This window comes from Mixophyes fleayi, chromosome 5 (genome assembly GCF_038048845.1).
Source record: "Mixophyes fleayi isolate aMixFle1 chromosome 5, aMixFle1.hap1, whole genome shotgun sequence".
In the NCBI taxonomy this organism is placed as follows: Eukaryota; Metazoa; Chordata; class Amphibia; order Anura; family Limnodynastidae; genus Mixophyes; species Mixophyes fleayi.
This window is the reverse complement of record NC_134406.1, coordinates 20,492,670-20,519,467: the sequence shown is the minus strand read 5'-3', so window position 1 is coordinate 20,519,467 and position 26,798 is coordinate 20,492,670. Positions and strand designations below refer to the sequence as shown.

Below are 26,798 nucleotides of genomic sequence, written 5' to 3'. Positions count from 1 at the left end.
TCCCGGATGCCAGCTACATGGAGTTGGCAAATATGACCTAAACAATGCTGCATCATGCAGTCAGGAGGTCTGGGTAGAGAGTCCTTCACTTGTAACTGTTGCCTATACATAGTGAAGGCGGCCATACTATGGGCTGAACCAACACTCACTGGGAGCTAGTGACATCACTGGGACATGTGACAATTCCTAGTCAAATGATAGACTGTGCTGGCATGACTCATGTAGGAAAATGGCTGCCTACACTGTATGACGGTGGCAGTACACTTTATACAAGCTTTCAGTTTTTTATTTGGCCTTTGGGATTCATAATTTTGTGATCTATTATTAAATCAATGAAATAAATTGCCGGGCTTTCCTCGGTTATCGGCCATTTTCTGCAATAGGAGGCTGACCGCTGTGTCCTCCAATGGGATTACTGACAGGAAGTCTGCTGTGTGTAGGAAAATATCTCCCCCACGATCACAACCTCAACTTAAAAATGTTCTGTTGTTATGGCTCCTGTAACCTTTAAATACGTACGTGAATGTTATTAGTAGCTCCTTTAAATAAGTCAAATTGCATGTTCGGTTTAGTGGTCCCTTAGTGGTACTTTAACAAAATTAATATATATACATAGTTGTCTACTCTCCTGGAATGCCCGGGAGACTCCAAAATTCGGGAGAACAGGCAAACCTCCCGGTTACTGGGCATGTCTTTAGTTGAGTGGGCGGGGACTTATGACGCGATTCATGAGTCTTCATGGCCCCGCCCCTTGCTGTCATAGGCTTAAAAGGTTATGTCAAGTTAGTGGGCAGTGCCATGATGACGCGAATCACCAAGCACCGCCCCCACCCCACCCGCCCCCCCCCCCCCCGATCTCCCGCATCACAACTCGGGCAGTTTCTCGGGGTCCGGGTGGGACGATACATTAATCCAACTCACAGTACAGAGCTTTGTGGAATATTGTTCCCACGAGAAGTTTCCCCTCATACACGGTGGCACTGCACGATGCCTGGAGCACCGACCCATTGTTCAAATATACTGTAGTCACTATCGGGTTATCAGAGTGAATGTTCTGCACGCGGACAACCTGCAATAGATAAATATAAGCGTGTGTGAAAAAATTGCGCAAAATAATGGCCAAAGACAGTAAACTGATATAATGAAAAGGAAAATACATTTACCAATATAGGTAACAAGTAATAATTTTAAATAGCTGCAGTGGAATATCATTGTAAGAAGGAACATTGTTTCATATAGGATAAATTGCTTAATATAGTGTCAATTATTGAATTAATAAAATTGCATACTTTCTGATGAGAGAAAGCATTTCACTGTTATTCACCAACATAAAGAGCATATGGGGGTATATTTACTAAACTACGGGTTGAAAGTAGAGATGTTGCCTATAGCAACCAATCAGATTCTAGCTATCATTTATTTAGTGCATTCTTCAAAATGACAGCTGGAATCTGATTGGTTGCTATAGGCAACATCTCCACTTTCAAACCCGCAGTTTAGTAAATATACCTATATGACGGTTATTCATCAACATAAAATAGTGTCACTATTATTCAATATAAAAAAAACATATTATTCACTTAGTCATCAATATAAAAAGCATATCACTATTATTCACCAATCTAAAACAGCGTATTCCTATATTCAACAATATAAAAAGCTCATGACTGTTATTTGTAAGTATAGAAAATCTATCACTGTTGTTTGCCAATATAAAAAGGTTATCATTCTACCATACACTGAAAACTTTTATCATTTAAATTCTGCATCAAAGTAAATGCTTTAGTTATACATTGTTATACATTCATAATTTTAGACCGTTTAAGAAGCACTGATGGGTCATTAATGTTGCTTCATTTTTCGCCTGAAATATTTTTCACACTCGGATCAACCGCTAAAGTTAATTTACGAGGTGTAAGATATAAGATATGCGGGCGTTCAACACATTTCCTTATCTCCCAACTGTCCAGATTTTGTCAGGGTGCTCCATATTTGTGAGCCATGTAAGAGGCGGAGCTTTCCCGAAAAACATCAGGGCTTCACCCCAAATTGGATGTTTCTAGGCGGATCAGCCAGTGGCTTGAGCAGATCAGGGGACGGAACTTGTTTTGTCCCGATTTCACATGTCTAAATGATGAGACGTAGGAAATGCGCTTTGCAAGGGCTGACTTCCTCCACCTCCAAGAACTTGCAGAAAACTAATCTTTTAGTGGAGTAAAAGGCTGTGGCCTGTAAAACCCAGGTGTCTATTTATCAAAGAAGGAGATGTTCTAAATTCTGAGAAATCTCCCTTTGATAAATAGACCCCACAATCTAGTTTGTGTTTATAGGTATAAAATGAGGCAGACGAGGGCAGTTAGCCCACATTTAGTTGTCAACACGGTGACCAGCTCTTCCCGTCACCACTGGAACATTTTTAATTTCTGCCAATGCCACCATTTTCCTGCGCAAATTTAATGCGCATCGCACATTTGCCCCAAAATAGGCTCAATTGGCGTTAGATCTGTAGGGGCCGCACTTTACTTAACGTTTACTGAAGTCCAAAGTAAAAGAACTGTTTATGTCAGTGGTGTCATTTTCATTGTAGAAAAAAATATGTATTTGTTTATCATTCAAAGGGTTCTTGTTAGTATTTAAATTTAAAATGACTTGTTCAGCATTTTTCATAGGAAACACTTCCACTGCTTATGCATAGACAATATAAGATCGGTAGATATAGGTGGGTTAAATAGAAAATAGAATGAATTACCCCAGCTATGATTTCTATCCTTTATAAATAGGCCCCAAAGGGGTATATTTACTAAACTGCGGGTTTGAAACAGTGGAGATGTTGCCTATAGCAACCAATCAGATTCTAGTTATTTATTTAGTACATTCTACAAATAAACAGCTAGGGTCAGATTCAATTCCCCGCATTCTATTACCGTTACTACGGTAATTTCAGCGCTGATTTTTACTCGCAGCTCTGTGAGCCGTGAGCAAAAGTCTCCGTTACAATTACCGTAGTAACGGTAATAATGCGCACATAGTGTTGTTCTAAAGAACAACGCGGGGAATTTAATCTGCCCCCTACAATCTGATTGGTTGCTATAGGCAACATCTCCACTTTTTCAAACCCACAGTTTAGCAAATATACCCCAAAGACTTTGGTTTTACCCACCCACATATAGGTAAAGCTGCAGCGATAACAACTCACCAATGTGTCAATTCTTACATTAATCTATCTAAAAATTCACAAATGTTTAACATTTTCTTATCTGAAAAAGAGGTTAAAAAAAACATAAACTACCTGCTAACTTCTGAAGAAGAGCAGTACTATAACAACAAACACCCATAGTATATATACATAAAATCTGTAGATTGTTAATAACGTTCCATGTTATAATGTATGCACTGACCTCTGACCCAGGCACATCTTCCGGATTGTAAACTAATGCCTTCATTCCATTTGGAAGGGCCCCGATCCAAATATCACCTGTCACTGGATCCACTGACAGATTATCCGGGAGTGTATGTAGGAGCACCACCTGATGTAGAAATCACAGTGATAATTAATGATTATTGCAATTAATAGACTATAAAGGTATGCAACATTATATATATGGGAATAATACAACCCCTGCTATGGGATGTCGACAGAGTTCCAGGCTGAGTGCATTTATACAGGGCATGGAGGGTCCCCGTAGCTCCTAACATCCTTATATTCTAAAGCATGAGAGTGCATTGTTCCTTATGATACAAACTTGGTAGATTTTGACAATGTAAATACACATTTTGTTCTTTTAGTAAAGTTATCTGATAGACGTGTGTGTCTGCTGAGGGAACAAAGATGGAGGAAGAGAGGAATGACGCTGACAATCGGTACGTGTTCAAACACATTGTATGAAGTACTATATATAGTTATGTTTGTCCTACTCTGGCATGGATGAGGTACTAGGGCCATTGTGGCACAGTAGTTAGTATTACTGCCTCATAGAAATGGGGCGTGAATTTCCTGCCACAGTCTGAAAACATACTGTTAGGTCAATGTTGCTGTGTATGTGTGTGTGTGTGTGTGTGGCAAGAGACAAAGAAGAAGTTTGAACAGCAATGTGTGTAACACCACTATACTCCCACATCAGTTGGATATGAGCGTCACATCACTACTCTGTGCTGTTGGGGGACCCTGCTCCTTCCACAGTCTAACGCTCAGTCACCACCTGAAATACTATGTTCTGCTGTGAACCATTTGATGGTCTGATTGGCTGCAGGTTGTACTAGTCACACAGAGGAGTGATACATATAAATGGTGCAATTCCAGTACAGGCTGGTGGCTGGGCAGCTCTCAGCCAATTAGACGCTGCCCTTTAAGACACTGAACACTCTACAGCCCCGCCCACTTCAAACATTTCTCAGCCGAATGCAGCCAAAACCAATGGCCAGGATTTTACATAAGTTATGTGTATACGAGACAGTGGCTGAACTACAACAACTGCACCTTCTAGAAACACATTAATGTTAAGCTGAGCCCTGCTCATTATATGGATTATTAGTATATAAAATATATTACCTTTACAGGAGAAAGAGACCAGTTTGCATGTTTCTTGAAAACACTAATGGTACGGCCCGTGAGATCAGCAACATAGATGTAGCTTCAAAGAGACACAAATGTATACTGTAAAACAATGCATGAACTTCACGTGTCCACATAAGCTCCATTTAGCCTAGACATGGCTCGCTAAAAGTAGCAGAACTAGACAGCAACAGCAGATGTACAGCTACTGGCCAATATAAACATGATTTCCATATGTAAAACATTTATTTCACAACTATCTGGGAGCACTAAAATTACTGAGCAAAAGGGGTCTATTCATCAATACCCAGGTATTTTAAAGATTCTCATCGATAAGCAGCGAAAGAAAATCTTCTTTCACCCGATTTATCAAAAAAATGTCACGGGGGGCAGCTCTCCGGGCCATACTGACTGGCAGCGGAAAGTCTTACGGCTCACCAGGCCAGAGCAGGGTCCCTCTGCGCATGCGTGCGCTGGGCTTGCCGACTTGCGCATGCGCATCAGAACTAGAACCCTAGACTTTAGGTTACAGTTCCAGATTGAATAAAAAATTTTTTTAATGTTATTGGAAAAAAAATAATAAAAAAAAAAATGTAAAAAAATGCATAATAATAATCTTAGTAATCAAGCATTTTTCCAATGCTGACCGCTAGCTATCATTTGTTAAATCGGTTTTCCCCTGCCTTCCCCGGCGATAGTCCTTACTAGTTCGGGTGCTTTGATAAATAGGGAGAAATCCTTCATTTGCCAAAACCTCCCATTCTGTCGGATTCAGGGCTCATCTCGCTTTGATAAATAGACCCCCAAAGCTCCATTAACATTATTCTTCCACACAATTGGCTGTAAGCTTAATGATGGTTAACAGCTCATCGTTAGGGTAAAAATATCCCACCATCCTTTCCATAGAAAAATCAAATCAATGAACAATGTTAGTTTAAAAAGAATATCTATCGTAGAACTGTTAACACATTTACTAAACTAAATGAATGGACAAAAGTAGCTTAATTTACACCTCACTTGGTCAAAGATCACATCATTCAAAAACATACAGACAGGGGACCTGATTCATTAAGGAAAGTTAAGTAAAAACAATTGAGTAAGTAGTCTCTTGGACAAAACCATGTTACAATGCAAGGGGTGCAAATTAGTTTTCTATTTTGCACATAAGTTAAATACTGTCTGATTTTCATGTAACACACAAATATTAACTTTAAATTTCAGTATACAAATAAGCTATCAATTATTTGTGTGCTACATGAAAATACAGACAGTATTTAACGTATGTGCAAAATAGAAAACTAATTTGCACCCCGTGCATTGTAACATGTTTTTGTCCAGGAGAATACTTGCTCAATTTTTTTTACTTAACTTTCCTTAATGAATCAGGCCCAGAGCCTCTAAATTTGCCACTGCTTAGAGAGGCACCAGATTACATAACTTGTCTAGTATGATTCATCTCTACAGTTCTATATTTTAAAGGCTAATTCCAATCACAAATGAAAATTCAGTTCTGGATGCAAATATCAATAAAAAAACACAGTCCGAAAAGATTACTTCACTGGGTTCATCCAGTCACAGGTCGTCCCGTCTTGCGAGCCGATTAACCGTTGAGCACACAGAGGACCCGTCAGATCATGTATTCGCCAATACACAGGTAAGCAATCTTTTCAGACCATAGGGCCAAGTTATTACAGGGAGAAAACCTTTCTCTCCGACGATATCGGGAGTTTTCAAACGGAAATAGGGCTTCTCACCATCTAATTTACACTCCATCCCGGTGATAGCTTTCCTAGGCCATCGCTTTCTCTGTGTCTGTGTGGCAAAAGCTTCCCCATGCAAAGCCTATTTACCATGGACAGCGGCGATATCCAGGCTTCAGTAGTTAAAAAAAATCCTTTTTTTTATTAAAATGAGGTATATATGTCTATTTTTGCTTATTTTTATATATGTTTTTTTCTCTTTTCTTTTTTACGAAGGTGGAACTGGTTTGGACTTCTAATTTCCCTACCCCAGCAAAATTTGGATCGTAAATTGAGGTTACAGAAGTTACACTGATTTAAAACACTTTGCTAAAAGACAAAAATACTGTAGTAATGCCAGTAAGTACTTTTTATCGTTTGACATGGCAATCCCGTTGGAGCTATGAAATCCCGATGCCACTTCTCTGACGTCGCCTGGACTGTAATATACCACGTTTGACCACGTTAATCCGAAGAACAGTTCCACGAGTTTCAAGGTGTAAATTGTGAAGTAGAAGTCATTAGTGGCATAGAAGCTCTCGGGTCCAACAGCGACAATATCATTGACACTGAAAGAAAACATATAGAAGACATATAAAAAATGTAAACAGACTGGTCAACTAATGTCAAAGCCACCACTCATTGGGTTAGCCCCAACAGTACCCATATCTTATACCTTTTATATATCTATTTAAAGAAATTGTGCTTGTATACTATATATAAAGATCGAGTTCAACAACCTGTATCACTAAATCTGGGCCACTTTACAATCCACCAGGGTAGCAAAATGGAATGGTCCAACTACTTGGTGCTAGGGCTGCACAGCTGGAGAATATGGGGGGGCTTATTGCCATTAGAAGAGGACAGTCCATGTGTTGGGTACATTTATTGTCATGCATGACAATAGACCTATTTCGATTTATGCTCTGGTACTGTGTCCATTTTGTGGACCTCCATGTGGCAATTTTGGACAATAAGTGACCAGCTTTAAAGAGTGTAATGTCAAAGCTTGGAGCAACCTTTAGCTAAGCATAAATACAGGTGTGCTTATTATCACACCAAGGGGGTATTTTTACTAAACTGCGGGTTTGAAAAAAGTGGAGATGTTGCCTACAGCAACCAATCAGATTCTAGCTGTCATTATGTAGAATGCACTAAATAAATGAAAGCTAGACGCTAATTGGTTGCTATAGGCAACATCTCCACTTTTTTCAATCCCGCAGTTTAGTAAATATACCCCCAAGCGTATTGAGGAGCGCACACATTTCTGTCCTTGGAACTACAGTCAGCTACCACCGACGGTAGCCCCTGCTAACGAAGGGTATCACAGGCTTCTCCCAGAAAAAGCTTGGGGAAGTGTATTTAAGAAGGACATGTACTGCTGAAAAATCCTCTTATCGTTATCACACAAGTCAGGGCTTCCAGGTCCACAGCACAAAGCCTGGTCACGCATGCAGGGCTGGTTGGCGATGCAGTTAGTCTCCTCTCACCACTGACACTCAGCATCGTTGAGAAGCTGAAGAGCAAAAATTTCTAAATAAATTGCGGCAATAGAAGATTTTCTATCAGTGCGATAAGCTGCGATAGAAAATCTTAGTTATTGCCGCAAAATACTAAATAGAGCCCTTACTGTAATATGGAGCTAGATATAGCAAATTCATTGTAATATTAAACTCGTTTTTATAATGATGTGCAAATTAGCAGTTTGTACAATAGGTAAATCGTGCAAAAAAAAGAACTTCCCATTGGCCCAGAGTCATTCCCAGTACCTGTGCAGGAGTTCGTGTTTAATTGTTTTCAGGTGCAGAAGAACATTTTCCTCCTCTGCAAATTTAAATATCTCAACAGTGGTTTTGAAGTTAGGATGATTCACCACAAACAGGTAGACGGTGTCATCTGAAAACAAGAGGGGAGACAAAGAGCTTATAAATTCGTATAGTGTCAATGCAGAAATGGTTATGGTATGTTTGACCACAATCCTCTTGCATAAATTCGACAATAGCCTTCCATCATTACATTGTGCTGAACCTTCCACTATCTATCTCTCAGTCTGTGGCTTCCTTTTTGCCTCTATTCCCCTCCTCACAATATGACACTGCCCTTGTCACATGCAGCATAATCACATAAATGGACAGATCAGTGTCTCCCAAAGATCAGCACACTGATGTCCTGAAATAATCTGCTCTGCTGTGAACACACATGACCTGACTGGGTACAGGTTGTCAAAACTGCCAGCACACAGATGAAATGAAGACTGACACCAAAAGGTTCTCAAATGCTAGTTTTTATTTGTTCCTAGGGGATTGTAACCTGATCTCTCTCTCTTTCTGTCTTTGAGCCACTCAGTCACCAAGCTCCTCAATGTCGGTGGTGGGGGAATTATGAAATGGGCTCAGAATTTCTGAATGTTCAGAAAAAGGTTAGAAGATCTAGCTAAATAAAAACCAACACTTCAGTGACACACATCATTGTGGACCACCAAGTACCAATTAACCTAGCAACACAAACAGCAGAAACAAGTAATATTATATTGTTCAGGTGCTAGTATATATTTTAGAGCCAATTTCTTTGAGCAATGCTTAGAATTAAAGATGCTCACTGACCCCCATGTTTTGGTTTTGGTTTTGGATCTGGATTACCGTCGTGTTTTGGTTTTGGTTTTACCAAACCGCCCTTGCGTGTTTTAGTTTTGGTTTTGGTTTTGTTTTGCTACTTTTGAAAAAAATACAATTTTTTTTGGTCTAAAATAACCTAATTTAGTGCTCCACCAGTTTCTTGGATAAGTGAGGTAATTCTAAAGATAATAAATTATGAAAAAAACAGTTTAATCCCTTAATTCTAACACTTGCCTGCAAATTGTACAGACAAACCTGGTTGTCTTCCCCTCCATCTTTGACTATTGGCAATGTAGCCATCGTCTTTGGGTGTATATTACACCCTCCAGTTGTAGTTAAATACAAAAAAATCAGCTTGCATTAACTGTATGTTAAATAGAAATGGACAAAGGCAGTTTGGTATCTGTCTGCATCAGACCCCCTCTCCACTAGTAGTAAAATAGAAAACTATTCAGCCGTTATAGACTGTAGAATATAAATAGAAATGGACAAAGGCAGTTTGGTTTCTGTCTGCATCAGCCCCCCCCCCCTCCACTTGTACTTAAATAGAAAAAAGCAGCCTGCATAGACTGAACAATATAAATGAAATGGACAAAGGTAGTTTGGTGGCTGTCTATGACCCCCCCCCTCCACTTGTAGTTAAATAGAAAAAAAGCAGCCTGCACAGACTGAACAATATAAAAAGAAATTAACAAAGATAGTTTGGTGGCTGTCTATGACCCCCCTCCCCCCTTGTTATTAAATAGAAAAAAAGCAGCCTGCATAGACTGAACAATATAAAAAGGAATGGACAAAGGCAGTTTGGTATCTGTCTGCATCAGACCCCTTCTCCACTAGGAGTAAAATAGAAAACTATTCAGCCATTATAGAATCTAGAATATAAATAGGAATTGAGAAAGGCAATTTGATATCTGTCTGCATCATCCTCATTAACATCATCATAAGCGCCCTCGTCGCCTACACAAATCTCCCCCTCATCCGCTTCTAATTCCAAAGTGGCATCCTCAATTTGTGTATCACCAGCTACACTCGGGCTGTTCAGGCACACATCAGCAGAACTGCTAAAAGATCCCTTCTTTATGGGTACACTAACAGAATGCTTGCGATTAGACATACCACTGGTGGATGGACTCTCCACAGGGATTGGTGTCATTTCTGATTCAGAGCATACATTATCCTCTAAAGCCTTACTGTTTTCTTGCAGCTCGGCTGTCACGCGTAACAGTAGTTGTGCACCACTTTTAGTCTCCAAATTACTTGGTCATGCTTGGTCACGAGTGACCGTACAAGAAGAAGGCTCAGTAACATTTTTTGATCTGCCACTAATAGAGAAAGGCGAAGGCCTCATTCTTTATTTGCCACTGCGTGTGTAGAATGGCAAGTTGGCAATTTTTTTTTATTGGCACTTAACTTTTCCTCAGTTACACTTCTTTTTCGCTTCAACACGGTAAATTTTTCTTTGGTGTGTATTTTTTTCCCTGATTTCAAAAGACTATGTACTTTTACATAGGCTTTACCAGATGACATACTGGGAACACTACCATCACGACTAGTGCCAGCACCTGCTTGCTGATTCTGCTTTTGCTTCTGCTTTTGCTTCTGCTATGTGGACTGCTTTGAATCCATTTTAATGAGCCCAAAGCACTTGTAGTGCAAAAAATTGTAGAAATACTGCTGATAAATATGACTTTTGACAGCCTGAAAAATTATTGTTTCACACTGGGGAATATGGGACACCCCAAAGCACTTGCAGTGCAAAATATTGAAAAAAAAAAAAGCCTCCTCTATCCTCCTTATCTACCCTTTTGAGAGAAAGTACAGGGACTTAATCGGGATTGTTAACCCTTCTGGAAACCTCTGCAGGACATTTGAACACTACAAAATTCCTGTGCACAGGTCAGCCCAGGACTGAGTGGAAAATATGGTAACGTTACCAGGGATAATATTGGTGCACCAAATGTTTTAGATGGATGTTAATGTTATGTGATTTACCTAAGAATTGATTTATTAATATTGAAGGTGTGACATTCAGTGTTAGTGGTACAGTTTCAATTCGAGTTAACCCAGTAGTAGATGCTAAGAGTGGGGCGCCTGAGCCATAGGGAATAGCACGGTACCCCAAACACCTGAATAAGAACGAGCCCTCTAGTGGGCGCGGTAGTGACCGTAAGAGTCTTGATGGGTTATTATTGATGGTTATTGCATCATCACCAGTCAGATATTGTTAACTTGAGAGCAGTACCTGTGATTACCAGTGTGCCTTATTAGACAATGTGCATTAAAGATGTTATCGCTATTGTGCCTTATACTCACCAGGTGTATGTTATATGTTAAATGCTATTGTGCTCTATGCTGATTAGACGCATTATTTTGTCATTACTATTGAGCTGAAGGGGTCAGTGGCGCGGTGTCTTACCAAAACTATCCTTACCGCATTCTCAATAAACCCAAGTTGTTTGACCAATCTTTGTCCCTTTCATTGAAGTATTTATCTCCTGACCACCAGATATCCGAACAGAAAAGAACCTGACTCGTGTCTGGAGGACAAGGTAAGGGAAGGATTCCCATCAGTACTCGACCACCACACATAGACGGGTGGAAGCAACGGGAGATGACTTGCAGGACAATAGGTTAATTGGCTGCTAACAAAAATTGACCCGTGTGTGTGTGTGTGTGTGTGTGTGTGTGTATGTGCGTTGTGCGTGTGTGGGTGTGTTAGGGAATTTAGACTGTAAGCTCCATTGGGGCAGGGACTGATGCGAGTGAGTTCTCTGTACAGCACTGCGGAATTAGTGGCGCTATAAAAATAAATGATGATGATGAAAGTGATAATGGATATTGTGAGCTATCATTGATTCCCCTTGCAGTTTGATGAATCCACTGATATAGTAGATAATCTCAGTTAATCGTGGTCATAAGAATTATATTCCAAGATATTAGCTACAGGGAGGAGTTTTTCACTTTTATCTCTATGAAAAGGAAAACGCTAGGTGTAGACATTTACCAACAGTTCCTTAGTTTTGGTAAGGAAACAAGCCTCCCTCTTGCTACCCGTTAGCCATGGTTTGTAACAACATTGTGTTTCTTGCAATCTGTCCCCAAAAAATAAGATTTCCCAATTTTGCACCAATCCATTGTGTTGTATATTAGAATGGACCGTGTGTTAAAGTTTTAAACATGATAAATGTTATGAACATTACTGCCAAGATTGTTAACTGAGTTTCTGCAAGGAGTTTACAAAGACTCAACTGGAAAACCATGAGATCTGCTTTTGTATAATGATGTTTAGTGGATTAGTCTTTGACTTTTCTTGACTTTTCAGATTTAGATGAACTATTGATGCTGCAATGTGACATTCATCTGAAAGCTAAAAATAAAAATCTGTAATCTATGAAGAACAGTACCCAGGTTTGAGATCAGCAGCTCTTTCCAGTTGAAGATAATTAAATCAAAATACAGAAGTCGACTGATGAACATTTAAAATACTGCCTTTACTTGTGCCTAAATAATTTTCATAAAGTTATCGTAACATATGCAGTGTCATTTATCAACTTCACATTAAGAAGGTAAGTGCCTGTTTCAGGTTATTTTCCATTTCATTGCCTAGTTGACCTAGTATTACTTTATGTACTATGGTAGACCGCAAAAGATCTTTTTCTGTATGCCGCATGCAAATCTCATTATCTGTTCTTCTGTCAGTTCAAATTTACTAAAAGCAGTATACTTACAATGTAACAGAATTATGTTAAGTGAAGCCATTAAGCTGAGGGCACTTAAAAGCATTGGTTTATGGAAATCAGGCACTTACCCATTCGGGGTTAAAGTTGGCTGGATTCTATTGGCTGATATCCAGCCAATAGAATCCATGAGGAGTGGCATAGTTCTCTTCTTAATACTTCCCATGGAACGCTGGGTCCTTTTGTTCCCGTACTTTTCGGGTGCCTTCCCTTCCACCCAGCTAATGTTAGTACTATTCTTTAGCAATCTTTTTAATTTACAGAGGAGGCGCAGTGGGTAGAAGAGCAGTGCAGTCAGCGACTAATCACAACGGTGCTTACGTTATTTGGCCACCCATCACTGCCCCTATCGAAGTAACATCACTCTTGATCCTTCTGCGTGGAGGATCCCTTGGCGTGCTTTGCATGGCCGTCAATGTCGATTCCAGAGGGGAGCAGCCACGCTGACACCTGATTTAGCACCACCCAATGTTAAGGGATTATTCCTTGGTCTAGTTTTAATGCCATCTTGGCATTGCACCATTTGGTTTAATGATTGGTTGCTGCTGACTGCGTTTGCTCTCGCCACCACCATTCGTAATTTTCAATCAATTTGTTACTAATAAAACTGCGACCTTTTTGCCAAAAGTTAATATGTGTCTATGTGTTTTTTTAATTTATTAAGGTTACACTTGTAGCATACGAAGGTTATTAAGGTGCGTGAAAGAAAATACATTAACCATATGCATTTTATAATAAAACCATGTTTATAATAGAGGGTGTGTGCGGTGCGTGACGTAATTACATGAGTGGTATGTGGGACCTACATGTGATTAAGGACTTACCCTTCTCATCAATGTAAGTGCTGATTCCATGAGGGTTAAATGAAGAAATATCAAACCCTCTACTGATACGCAGTGAGGACGGATGAAGCTTTTCATCATTCAGATCTAACAGAAATATTTCTCCAGGTTTGTCAGGGGCAAAGCTAACTGCACCAGTATTTTTCAGACCCTTAAAGAAACATTTTATATTGATTAGTATTTACATGAATAAACAAAGCCTATGTTGTAGTGATAGACGTCAAACAATGAGATTACTTAGCAGACAGACCTTTCTATTAAACTTCAAAAGAGAAAGTATAACATTGCAGGAGATGTCCAACATTGTAGAGTAACTTCCAAAAAAGCAGGGGTGCTGTAAATTAGACCCTTGTCATTCTGATAGGTGGAGAGTGGTTTCACCATTAAAATATGGGTGTGTTGACATTCCTTTTAAAATACAGAACAGACCAGAACCACCGTTCCACTGAGCAAGAGAGGTGGTTGTGAAATCTGTACCGGTTTTGTGGTTCGCCTCATATGAGCATCTGAATGTTGTCACACTAATTATTTCACGTGTGCTCCTAGTAGGAGATCCACAAAACATGAGGTCTGAGGGCAGGTTTGACAATAACTGCACTAGAGAGGAGGTACTAGACTCCTATCAATTAGAAAATGCCTATGAACTATAGGAAAGATGTCCACGTTGTGGCTTATGGACAACTTCCATAGACTTTAATATATGACAAACAAAAGTTTGGGCCTAATAGCAGTGGTGGAAGTAGGGGTGTATACGGTGGTACGCCATACCACCACTTCTTCTACTGCCTACTGTTACGAGCCGCGGCGGTGCCCAGCCGCCGCGACCCCCTTACCTCCGTCCTGGCCGTCGCTATGACGACCGGGACGTCACTTCCGGGGGCTCGTCCCGGCCGTTGCCTAGGCAACGGCCGGGACGCTGAGAGAGAGTGAGAGCGCCGCGTCCCAGCAAAGGAGAACTGCTGGGTGCGTGCGCAGGCAAGCCTGTGGGCTAATTAATGCAGGGCTGTAGTTACAGGCATTAGCCTGCAACGGTGGGTGTCTGACAGGATCTAGCCCTGATTGGTCTGGAGCCAGATTGCTGATTAGTCCTCAGGGGTGCAGGCAAGCTCTGATTGGCCCATCTGTGTATTTAAGGCAAGGGTGTCTGCTGCCTCATTCCCGGTTATAGCTTCTGTGTTCCAGTCTGCTGACCTGCTTGTTCCTGCTCTAGTCTTCTGAGACCACGTCTGATTTACTGTGTATGACCTTTTGGCTTTGAACTGACTTCGCTCGTGTATCCTGTGACCCTGATCCCTGGCCTGTTTATCGTTTCTGCTATCCGCCTGTGACCCCTGACCTCAGCTTGTTTACTGATACCGCTGTCTGCTGCCGGCCCTTGATCTCTGCGTGGACCTCACTCCGCTTGCCTCGGTTCTCCCCAGCCGGTACACACTTCACGACCCTCTGTCAGTCTGCGGCCCAGTCTGTCCCCACCATCAGGGGCTCCAGTGAACACCTGACTGGCAGAGTAGATTCCGGGTTGTGTTGTGCCGGCTGGAGGGGTTCCTAACACCTACATAGTAAAACTATCAACTTCCATTCACTTGCATTCCCATTGCATTTTCCATACCACAGCCTAATAGTATACTGCTCGAGAGCATATAGTTATGGTTACAACATATAAATGGCCCTCCTTAAGTAAATATTTGAGCAGCTCTAAAATAGAAAACACAAGATTAATTGGAACTAGAGAAAACAGGATGTACAACATTCCATTGTACCACAGAAAGTAGTAGAGTCTCTTCCGAATGATACTCTTAAAATGTTAAATTGTGTCCAACTCTACATGATGCCCAATTTTTTCTGATCATAGTGCAATAAAAGGGTGTTTCCATGAATTGTGGCTACAATAACCAATCTTCCATATTTTGTTAGTTTGTTACCTGCAGGTAGCTGCAGTGAGAGTGGAAAGTACAAACATTCACCACAAAGGTCAGACAATTGCCCTAAGTAACTCTTGTTAGTTAACAAATATCCACTAGGCTCTGGTATCTCCCCCATTCCCTCATGCACTGGTATGATTCTATGGGATATGTATGTAGCAAGAAATAGCAAGTACTTACTGAGCTGATAAAGGCCAGTCCATTAGGAAGTATATCTATATCTTCAGACCCAAACTCTGCAAAAATATAAACATATTAAATAAGTATGAATTATTCATTGGATTTATATTATTTGTACCTGCAATTACCATTTTCCTTGAACCAGACAGTAGCCTGGACCTGTAATGAAACTGCCAGTAACTGGTGCTCTCTCTGTGGTTAACAACAGCATGAAGCCAGGAACTAGCTCAGTGCCTGTAATTACCAACTGCCAGGAACTGGTGCTCTGTCTGTGGTTATCAACAGCCCGGAGCCAGGAATTAGCACAGTACCTGTAATTACCAACTGCCCAGAGCCAGGAACTAGCTCAGTGCCTGTAATTACCAACTGCCAGGAACTGGTGCTCTGTCTGTGGTTATCAACAGCCTGGAGCCAGGAGCTAGCACAGTACCTGTAATTACCAACAGCCTGGAGCCAGGAACTAGCTCAGTGCCTGTAATTACCAACTGCCAGGAACTGGTGCTCTCTCTGTGGTTATCAACAGCCTGGAGCCAGGAGCTAGCACAGTACCTGTAATTACCAACAGCCTGGAGCCAGGAAATAGCTCAGTGCCTGTAATTACCAACTGCCAGGAACTGGTGCTCTCTCTGTGGTTATCAACAGCCAGGAGCCAGGAATTAGCACAGTACCTGTAATTACCCAGTGCCCAGAACCAGGAACTAGCACAGTACCTGTACTTACTAACTGCCCAGAACCAGGAACTAGCACAGTACCTGTAATTACCAACAGCCAGGAAGAATTATATTATATCTATGAACCTGTATATGCAGCAATAGCTATAATTGTTTCCCCATCTCTTAGATTGTAAGCTCATATGGCCAGGGCCATTATTGCCTACTGTTTCATGTCATTATATAACTTGTTTGCATTTATCAATAAAATGTTGAAAAAATATATTATAACGTTTTTAAAAAAAACCTAGAGAAGAAAACTTCAAAAGTGGCAGTACTTGTTTCACCGCTGTCCTGTCACCGAAAGCCCCCGGCGAAGGCTACCGCCGGCGATACATGGCAATAGCCTTCACTGGGGGGCTGTGCTAAAGAGGAAGAAGTCCTAAATCTATAAAAATAAAATCCAATTTTTTACCAGATTTAGGACATTTCTCCAATTGGTCAACAGACCCCATAATGTGGCAATAAAAAAAACCCAATATATTAAAAATCCCTATTTGTGGGAGGAAGATTTCTTCCCCGGTCCCCACAGCACAAACAAAGGAGTCCCAGTAAAGGACCCCACAAATGGGGGCTAGTAAATACTTTTTTTTTTTTAAATCAAATTTGTACAACAGGGGATTTATTTCAGTAAGTTATATTTTAAAGTGCAGAGTGTTAATTGTATCTTTATATATTATATCCCATTCATATTATGCATTGTATAAATATATCATTTATTTTAATCCAATATAAAATTGCTAAATAGTCATAAAATTTTGGCTACATACCTATTCCTTTCAAGTACTGACAGTTAGGAAGGTCCACAGGTTCTACCTCTCTGAAGTAGTTCACTCGACGACTGCAAAAAGAATATAAAAAACTTATTTGCACATATTACATACAAAATAAATCCAAATGCAGCACAACAATTAGTCAGTTTGTTCCGTAAGTATATCTCCCAGCATCACTAGTTGGACCACACCTGATCTGACCAACCGATGTGCCTACACCATGCCCATTTCTATCAAATCGCGCCCCTTTGGACCGCCAAAATAATCAGGATTATTGGAAAGTATGTGGCAGCCAAATTCAAGCAATTTCATGTCTGTTTGATTTGATGACATATTCAAGTATTAAAAAGCACTTTCTCCTTCCACAAAAAAAAATTCTATACAGAAATGCAAAACAACAACATAAGTAATATGTTTTAGTATAGTGAAATATAGTGTATCCATAGATATTTCATTATTTAACAGGTCTCATGTCCGATACATGATCGTTAATTAGCGAACTTAATGTAAATAACATATAAGTGAGTTTACGAATAGTTTTGCAATGTTATAGTTTCATTATCTCATGTTTCCACAAATCCATACTTGCCAACTTTTGGTTGGTGTGCTCCGGGAGATCCCGGGGACAGGTGGGCTTGTGGGGGCGGGGCTCAAGGAATTGCATCATCGTGGCCCCGCCCGCTAAACGAGCAACACTGTTTTAAACTATTCCAAAAGGGGGCGGGGCCACGATGATACGAGAATCGCATCACTAAGCCCCAGCCCCGCTCATTTAACTAAGTAAGTGGGCTAGATGCGGGAGGTTGCCCTGCTCTCCCGGGAAGTAATGTCAGTTGCACTAAACCGTTATTTAACTCTGTCTCTTGTGCATTCTACGTTGCACAGGTGAGCAGAGGTAACTTGGATCTCTTTGGAAAGATTCCCAGGCAGTGCTCATGGCTGTCTCAGCAAGGTGGTTGACGAAAGATAGATTAATGACCTCTGTGTGAGCTTCTACATATCTCTTCCTTTCACCTGTCAAAATAAGAAAACAAAGAGAAACAAATTTGTGTGCACATAACTCTAACTATAAATGTTCACATGACGAAATTATATAATTGACACTAATCTCAGACTGGCTTTTCAGGAATGACAAGCATACCTGGGCTGATGCAGAGTGGAACGCACACCAGTTTGTGTAGCGTATCTTGTGCGAATTTGCTCTGCGCATGTCCTGAAAATGGATGCACGCATATGCGCCCATGCAGATTTGCGTCACTTATGCTAGCCTGCTTTCTAACATAGGCCATACTTGCCTACTCTCCCGGAATTCCGGGGAGGCTCCAGAATTTCGGGGAGTCCTCCTGGACTCTTGGAAGAGTAGGCAAAGCTCCCACATTCGCCGAAATTCACAGTATTGAACGGAGGGGGTGGGGCTTAATAGCAGCATTAAGCCCTGCCCCCTCCGCTCGGTGCCGTTAATTTATCCAAATGTGTGTGTGTGGGGGGGGGGGGGTTATGGTGATGCGACAATATCACCACACCCCCCTCCTACCCCATGTCACATGACTTCTCCTCCGATCTCCCGGGGGTGAATTATTAAAAGTTGGCATGTATGACATAGGCTGAGTGCAATATGGGCTTGATTCATTAAGGAACGGGAATGTCGATACGCGCCGTATTTTGCGTGACATAACTCTGCCCATACACCACTGAACGCAGCAATGTCCTATTCATCTTCCAGCACAAAGGACCCTTAGTACAGGCTACGATATCATGGGTGAAACGGGGAGGAGACTGGGCGTATGTATGTAGTCAATGTACAGTAAGGGCGTGCCAAGCTGGAGCGCACGCGGCAGCGTCTGATTCAAGCTTTGGGCATCTCAAAGGTACGTGATTTCCTGTCGTATCACTTGCACCAGCTACAGGTCAGGTGTAAGTGCTGATTACTAGAGATATCCTCTATGTACTATATCCTCAGTTGACGACCTTGAAGACATGGCAGCAGCACCAGCTTCTGGGTTCTCCTGACATTCCTGTAAACCATTCACCCTACTGCTACCTCAAACAGAGCATCTTTCTCGTTAATCAGCTGTTCATCATCCAGCAGAAGCCGGTGAGCTGGGTCTACATAGATAGCCGGTAAAGTAATCTTGGCAGCCACAGTTTTGCCCCCTCTTGTCTTCAATCAACAGAACAACTTTGCTCTGCTGAGCTTGTCTTTGTTTTTCTTGGCTTCCTCCTCCTGCCGTTTTGCATTTTTATTATGTACCTGGACTCGGTAGATTTTTTCTGACTCTGACTCCACCCAAAATTGCCTCCACGACTCCGCAACCCTGCTAGGAATTATGTATTATTTGCAGGTGGTCAGATGCAAATAGCAGATACCAATGATGGCTTCCCACACTAGTGAACCACTTGGGCAGGGGCAAACACAGGATTTGTAGAGGGGTTTCCACACCACGCCACCAGTGGGCGTGACCAGCATGCATGGGGGTGTGGCTATAATTTTAGACAGTGCTTGGCTGCTCTCCAACTATTCATATCTCTATCATATACATGGGCAACTACTGTTAGGTGCACGCAGCTCTCCCTTTTCAAGCAGAGCCGTGTGAAGTGGGGGCAGGGTCCAGCCACCTCAATTATACAGTGTCCAGGCTTGGAGGGGGTTTCCAGGCACTAGGAAACCCCCTCGGTTTGCCTATGTTGTGACTGGCTGTTCGCTATTGCACCACAATATGCCAATTGACAATGACACTTCCATACTAAATACATCCCAATACACACAAGACCTCCATCCACAAAGGCCTATTGTATTTGATATATGCATCAGAAATAAGGCATATCCTTTAGTAAGGTGAAAGCAGGAAAAAACTGTTTCAACTCTGGTCTCAGAAATAACGATTTCCTATCTCAGAATATATACAATATTAAAAATAAGTGCATTGGCAGTTTATATAAAATCAGCGCCCTGCGCTATTTCCCTTACATAAATTGATACCATAAGTTATTTATGAGTGATCCAGTCACAGTAAGAATGCTTTTATTTTTATCAATTAACAAAATGCAAAGTGAATGAATAGAAGAGAAATCTAAATCAAATCAATATTTGGTGTGACCACCCTTTACCTTCAAAACAGCGTCAATGCATCAATCCTTCTAGGTACACTTGCACACAGTTTCTGAAGGAGCTCTGCAGGGTGGTTGTTCCAAACATCTTGGAGAACTAACCAGCATTTTTTCCACACCTGCCTTAAACTTTTGCACAATATTGTACGTCTTGTTTGTAGTATGCCATACCGCCACTTTTCCTACTGAATTCATTGTAAATCAAATTCCATTCCCTTACATTCCCATTATATGTTTCATACCACCACTTCTAAATGTCCACTTCGACCCCTGATTACAATTATATTTTCAGTGCAGCCAAACAAGTCCGCCTTATTGAGGTTTTTTTTAGATAGCCCAGAAAAAACAGAGAAAACATAGCAGGAGTAAGTGACAGATAATACTGTACTATTCAGGTGTAATCCTGATCTAAAATGACATTACAGCCTCCACCTAACATTATGTGTGTACACAGGTGGCATTGTGCAATATCTCATAATAGTGCAGAAAATCTTTGTTTGTATAGTTATATTGTCGTCTCGGCTGGTCAAACACTCCCTGGGCATCATGCCAGAACATTCACAGGAAGATGCAATCGAAAAACGAGTTGGCTGTAAGAACGTTCATGTTTAGAGGTGTGTTTGACACCACAATCTGGGTGACAGGAGACTCATATCACTACACTGTGGAAAAGGAGGACCCTGCTCCTTCCACTATCTAACTCTCAGTCTGTGGCTTACCTCCATCCCCCTCCTCACATCATGATACTGCTTTATTAGCATAACTAAGTTGCAAAGGGGCAAATTTACTAAAATTCTGCAATAAGGTTTATTGATATTGCCATATCTTGGTAATTGAAAATTACTTATCGCTGCAATCTATCAATAAAATATGCCTGGCGCAGTTGGGCGATACTCAGCTGCCTCAGTGATACTAGCCTGGGGTGGTAAGGGTTAATTACTGCTTCCATGGGCCAGTCCCAGGGGATCTGTGCTCAAAGCGATAATGAGCCCTACTGTTGGTGAAGACATCTGTTTTTGCCAGCAACAAGGCTCTTCCCCCTCGATAAATAGAATAAATTATAATTATTACTGTTGCTGTTTTGTAATGCGCCACAGAGCTCCGCAGGGGAGAAAACAGACCAGAAATAAAACAGGGATATACACGGAAGCAGTGGTCGAAGTGGACATTTAGAAGTGACGATAAAAAATGTGAATGTAAGTGAATGGAATTTAATAGTTTTTCAATGAAGGCAGTAGGAGAAGTGGCGGCACGGCATACCAACGTGTACACCCCTACTTCAACCACTGCATTGAAGATAAAATAAATGCAGACGTGAAAACAAAGGCTAGGGACGGCCCTGCTCATCTGTTCCTCCGAAGGTGTAGATATTAGCACACACCCATACTTGCCTACATTTCAAACTTCTCCTCCGTTATATCCCGGAAGAGAAGTCATGTGACAGGGGGTAGAAGTCATGTGATAGGGGTAGAAGTCATGTGACAGGGGGTAGAAGTCATGTGACAGGGGTAGAAGTCATGTGACAGAGGGTAGAAGGGGCAGCATTGCATATCAAGGGGCGTGGCTTAATTACGCAAAATTACATCTTTATGCCCCGCCATAATCATATCCAGAAGGTTGCCTACTCTTCCGGAAGTCCAGGGGGACTCCCCGAAATTCAGGAGCTTCCCGGAAATTCCGGGAAAGTAGGCAACTTATGCAGGGCCGTCTTTCCCCCTGGGCACGCTGGGCAGTTGCCCGTGGGCCCCATGAGCATAGGGGCCCCATAAGCAGGGCCCAATAGAAAAAAAAAATCTATTCACCCATGTATCAAGGCACAGCTGTACAGCATGTTTTTTTAATGTTTAAACACTGATTTTTGTTGCAGGTACAAGTAAATATAAACTTAGTTTTAATGATAATTTACATTTTCATTCCTGTGCCAGTGTGGCTGTGTAGGTAGGGGCCCAAGTGCACTGCTTTGCCTGGGGGCCCATAATGTTGTTTAGATGGCCCTGAACTTATGCTGTCACATATCCATAATTGCCCACTTTTAAAACCTCCCCTTCAGGAGACCTCCCCTGCTATGAAATTCACAACATTTCATATCGGGGAGCGGGCACTTGATGGCACAAATCCCTTAAGCCCCGCCCCCACCACAAGGATGCCTACTCTTACGTTCGTTCCGGAAGCATAGCCACGTATACCCTTAACATTATGATTAGGAAACATTAAAGTGTCTATAGAAGGCATTTTATAGCACAAGAAGAAACTGACTACAAGTATAACCCCTGGCAATGTATTGTATGGAAGCTGGCCACTACTGTACAAGTCAACTTAAAGTCACTGCACTGAAAAGGGTTAATCAGTCCACTATATATATATATATATATATATATATATATATATATATATATATATAAAGTCACAAGATAAACAGATCACATGACCCTGTGAGAGTGGCTCAAAATACCTAAAAATAGGGGAGTATTTTGCTCATTTGGCCACTTTATTATCTATACTTTTAATTACAGTTCTAATAAATATTATGTTTTATTCCTTTATTTTGTTGATGGTCATTACTATTTTGTCATGATGCATGCCCATCTGTGATAATACGCATCCATCTCCCTTTGGGTTATACCTGTCATTAATTATTACTTTTGGAACAATGACCTGTAAATGATCCCCCTACTAACACATTTGCTTAATCTAAGAACTGTCTTTATCTAGTAGTATCAGTGTCTTTCCCTGGGACCTCCTTCTTTGAGGAACTCAGTCATTTTATTTTGCTCAGAACATCACAGTTCTTAAAATTTATTGATATTGAACTTATACGATTATATGATTTTATAGCCAAGGAAATCCAGCCAAGATTTGTTTTGAAAGAACGCATTTCTTTCTTCGTCATGTGCACTCAGCTTGGCAGACTCTCCAACTCAAGGAATAATACACTGGGTTAGAAGCCAAGTTGACATTTTTGACAATTTAAAGGTGAAGTCCATATTTATAGAACTCTACTGTAGATTTGTTTATTATCTCTGCCATTGGACACAACAGATTTAGTGGTTGGTTTATAGCTAGGAGCAAATCCAACTACTGTGCCTGGGAAAAAAACATTTTGTGCTGCAGGGGGAGGAAATGTAAAACGCATAACCTGATTTAGTGTAGTGTAGTGAGGGAAGCGTGACATTCTCTATAATGCCGGGTTAAAATAAAGCTGCCAGTTTGTGTATGCAGTATGTTCCCTGCATGCAAAAAAAAAAAGGTTTATATATGCACCCCTTGCAATGCAACATGTTTTGCATTGGCTGCAAGTACCACACAATTTGCACGCAATGCTAAATAAGCCCTTTAGTGTGTGGATACAATTGTATGCAATGCACTAGCCTGGGCTTATCTGTCTGGACATTAGAATTCTATGGACTTCTGGAGAGCAGGCACTTCCCCAGGATCCCATGTGACTTTCTTCTTTATGCTCTGCCCCCACTTCTAATGCTGTGACCGGGGGAGGGGCTACAGTGACGGGTTGGAGCCACCATGACACTACCACACTTGCCAGCCAAAGTGGGTATAAGAGGCAACATCTGGCGGTGTTTCAGTCCTGGCGGTATATTTACTGCAGGTTTGAAAAGGTGGAGATGTTGCTTATAGCAACCAATCAGATTCCAGCTGTCATTTTGTAGAATGTACTAAATAAATGATAGCTAGAATCTGATTGGTTGCTATAGGCAACTTCTCCACTTTTTCAAGCCAACAGTTTAGTAAATATACATCATCATCATCACCATTTATTTATATAGCGCCACTGATTCCGCAGTGTTGTACAGAGAACTCATTCACATCAATCCCTGCCCCATTGGAGCTTACAGTCTAAATTCCCTAACACACACACACACACACAGACTAGGGTCAATTTTTGATAGCAAACAATTAACCTACCAGTATGTTTTTGGAGTGTGGGAGGAAACCCACGCAAACACGTGGGAGCACCCGGAGGAAACCCACGCAAACACGGGGAGAACATACAAACTCCTCACAGATAAGGCCATGGTCGGGAATTGAACTCATGACCCCAGCGCTGTGAGGATGAAGTGCTAACCACTAAGCCACCGTGCTGCCCACCCCCTGGTATTGTTTATAGCCCCAACTTGGTGCGATTAGAAAGTGCAATAATCATATGAAACAATAGTTGGCTTATTCCTATTCTCTCTAAGATCGTGCAGATGACACGATTTAAGACCGTTTGTCCAGATGTATTGCATTAGTGTGTGCGCTCACACGATCATGTTTTATTGTACCTAAACACATCACATCTGTTGATTTGGCTTTATAAAATTTCTAATCTTCCCGATCAACGAAGGAACGATGTCGGGCAAATGTGGAAGTGTGTACACACTCACCACCAGCAGCGGAGGCAGATATCTGTAGAGTGTGCAGAGTCACCATCTTTTCAGCAGATGTTTATGAGAGATGAAGAGCACAGATCTGACGGTAAATTGTGTAGGTGTGTACACATGAATCTGCATGCTCATCGGGACTTTCAGTCTTCGGTGAAATTGTTACAGAAATTGCATCTGCAGTAAGATTGCATTGTGTGCAATGCAGCAGGTATTACAAATGTACAGAGAAACCTCACAGTTTAATGTATTGTTATGCAGACCTTATATAGAGAATCCTGCAGCAGCCATAATAATCCAACAGAGCTGGGAGCACATTCCAGAATCAGTGTAAAACCTCTTCCCGCTTCCTCTCAAATTACAGCAACAATCTCACCGAGGATTTCCAGTGGGAACAATCGCTACTCTTTTAACCGTATCACTCCCTGATCATTCATTTTATAAATGTGTCATTATTACCAGCTATAGCTTGTTATCTACAATGCTTCCATATAGCCCTCAACTCAGAGGGCAGCCAAAGATACAATGACTGAGAGCAGATCCAATATGACGTCCCATATACCGCAATATTTAGTAAGCAGTGGTTACTGCAAACTCCAGCCTGCAGGATGTAGATTCACAACAGGAGAGCATTAGGCCACTAGATACAGTAATATACTTATTCACAAATGCCATTTATAGTCAATTATAACAGGACTCTCTGTACCTTCCTATGCCAGCATAGGAACCTGCCAATTAGATAGTTGTCCTGTGTCCAACTTAGTTGCGAAGGATTGTTTTTATAGGCTCAATAGTGTTAGCAACTTGCCCTACCTGTCTGCAAGGCATGTTTGTACTGTCAAACTGTTCATATATGTTTTAATTTCATCTATATGTAAAACAAATAAAAAGATAATTAATTTAATAAAAAAGTACATTTATCAACTATACAGAAAAAGTTAAATCTGAAACTTACGTGAATCTCATGACTCTTTCCCCTAGAAGAGCCAGGACGACCCCGATGAGTGTGATTTTGAGCAGAGCCCCCATGTCTGTAGAGTTGCTGCAGGATTCTTGGCTGAACTTTTCTCGGTGAGAGCTGAACTGCACTAGAGGGCGGGTCTATGAGCTCACTGACAGTGACTGGAGGGGGCTTTGCATACGCTCCCTTGTACTACTGGCCCTGCAATATCTATACCATACACTGCTCCCTTTATGTATGACACTTTTCTATCATGACTAATAGTCAGGTGGAGATTTATGGCCTGCAAAATAAATAATAACTTATGAAATATGATGCAACTACTTAACAATAGGCGACAACTATGAACAGCTAGCAGCAAGTTTCTCAAAGGAAATGTCCCATGAAAAAGTTATTATAGGTATAGATAAAAATCAAGAAAAGTGCCCTGTTGAATTTGGAATACCTGTCAGCGCCTGCAGTAGCCTGCGGGTCCGGTGGCCCACAGGCTTTATACAGTTTTTAAAAAAGATTTTAAAAAAATGTGTGGGCTCCCCAATTCCTAACGATATTAACCCTTGTGCTGCCAGCCTAGTGCTCGTAGTCACAAAATCAAAGGCAAAAATCTTGGGGTCCCCCCGATTTTATGAAAACCCACACTAGACAAGCCAGCCAGGGCTGGTGGCTCTATAGCAAGGGAACCCGCAGCACGGGGACCCACTGCCATAATGACAAACTAGCCCCAGGCTGTTCAGCGTGAGGCTGGATTCCCGCAAAAAAAATGTGTGGGCCACCACTTCAGGAACAACTCCAGGACCGAGGATATTATTTTTTTGGGACACTTTTAGGACCTAGGAATGATTTGGTTTTTATTATCGTCATCATCATCACCATTTATTTATATAGCGCCACTGACTCCGCAGCGCTGTACAGAGAACTCACTCACATCAGTCCCTGCCCCATTGAAGCTTACAGTCTAAATTTCCTAACATACACACACACACACACACACACACAGACAGAGAGAGAGAGACTAAGGTCAATTTTGATAGCAGCCAATAAACCTACCAGTATGTTTTTGGAGTGTGGGAGGAAACCAGAGCACCTGGAGGAAACCCACGCAAACACGGCGAGAACATACAAACTCCACACAGATAAGGCCATGGTCGGGAATTGAACTCATGACCCCAGCGCTGTGAGGCAGAAGTGCTAACCACTTAGCCACCGTGCTAAGGGTGTAGCACATTTCTTCAGAATGTGCCCTATTACTTCACTAGGAACAAGACGTCATGACTATGTCA

The 26,798-nt window shown here is 41.4% G+C and overlaps 1 protein-coding gene across 1 annotated transcript; it reads right to left on the bottom strand.

Moving 5' to 3' along the window:
* Nucleotides 1–877: 877 nt before the first annotated feature.
* LOC142158121 (serum paraoxonase/arylesterase 2-like) lies at nucleotides 878–25,748 on the bottom strand. Its single transcript, XM_075211786.1, has 9 exons — nucleotides 25,513–25,748; nucleotides 17,068–17,138; nucleotides 15,588–15,643; nucleotides 13,468–13,636; nucleotides 8,061–8,187; nucleotides 6,660–6,860; nucleotides 4,550–4,631; nucleotides 3,399–3,527; nucleotides 878–1,069 (listed from the first exon to the last, which is right to left on the bottom strand). Exons 1-9 carry the CDS (start codon nucleotides 25,584–25,586, stop codon nucleotides 908–910), a joined length of 1,071 nt encoding a protein of 356 aa, XP_075067887.1. The 5' UTR covers nucleotides 25,587–25,748; the 3' UTR covers nucleotides 878–907.
* Nucleotides 25,749–26,798: the final 1,050 nt, after the last annotated feature.

Coding starts and splice junctions, on each gene's coding strand:
- LOC142158121 (XM_075211786.1), bottom strand. CDS start 25,586: ATGGGGGCTCTGCTCAAAATCACACTCATCGGGGTCGTCCTGGCTCTT. Junction 17,139..25,512: donor GAAAGAGTCATGAGATTCAC/GTAAGTTTCAGA, acceptor TTCTTTTTGCAG/TCGTCGAGTGAACTACTTCA. Junction 6,861..8,060: donor AAACACGAACTCCTGCACAG/GTACTGGGAATG, acceptor GTTTTCTTTCAG/TGTCAATGATATTGTCGCTG.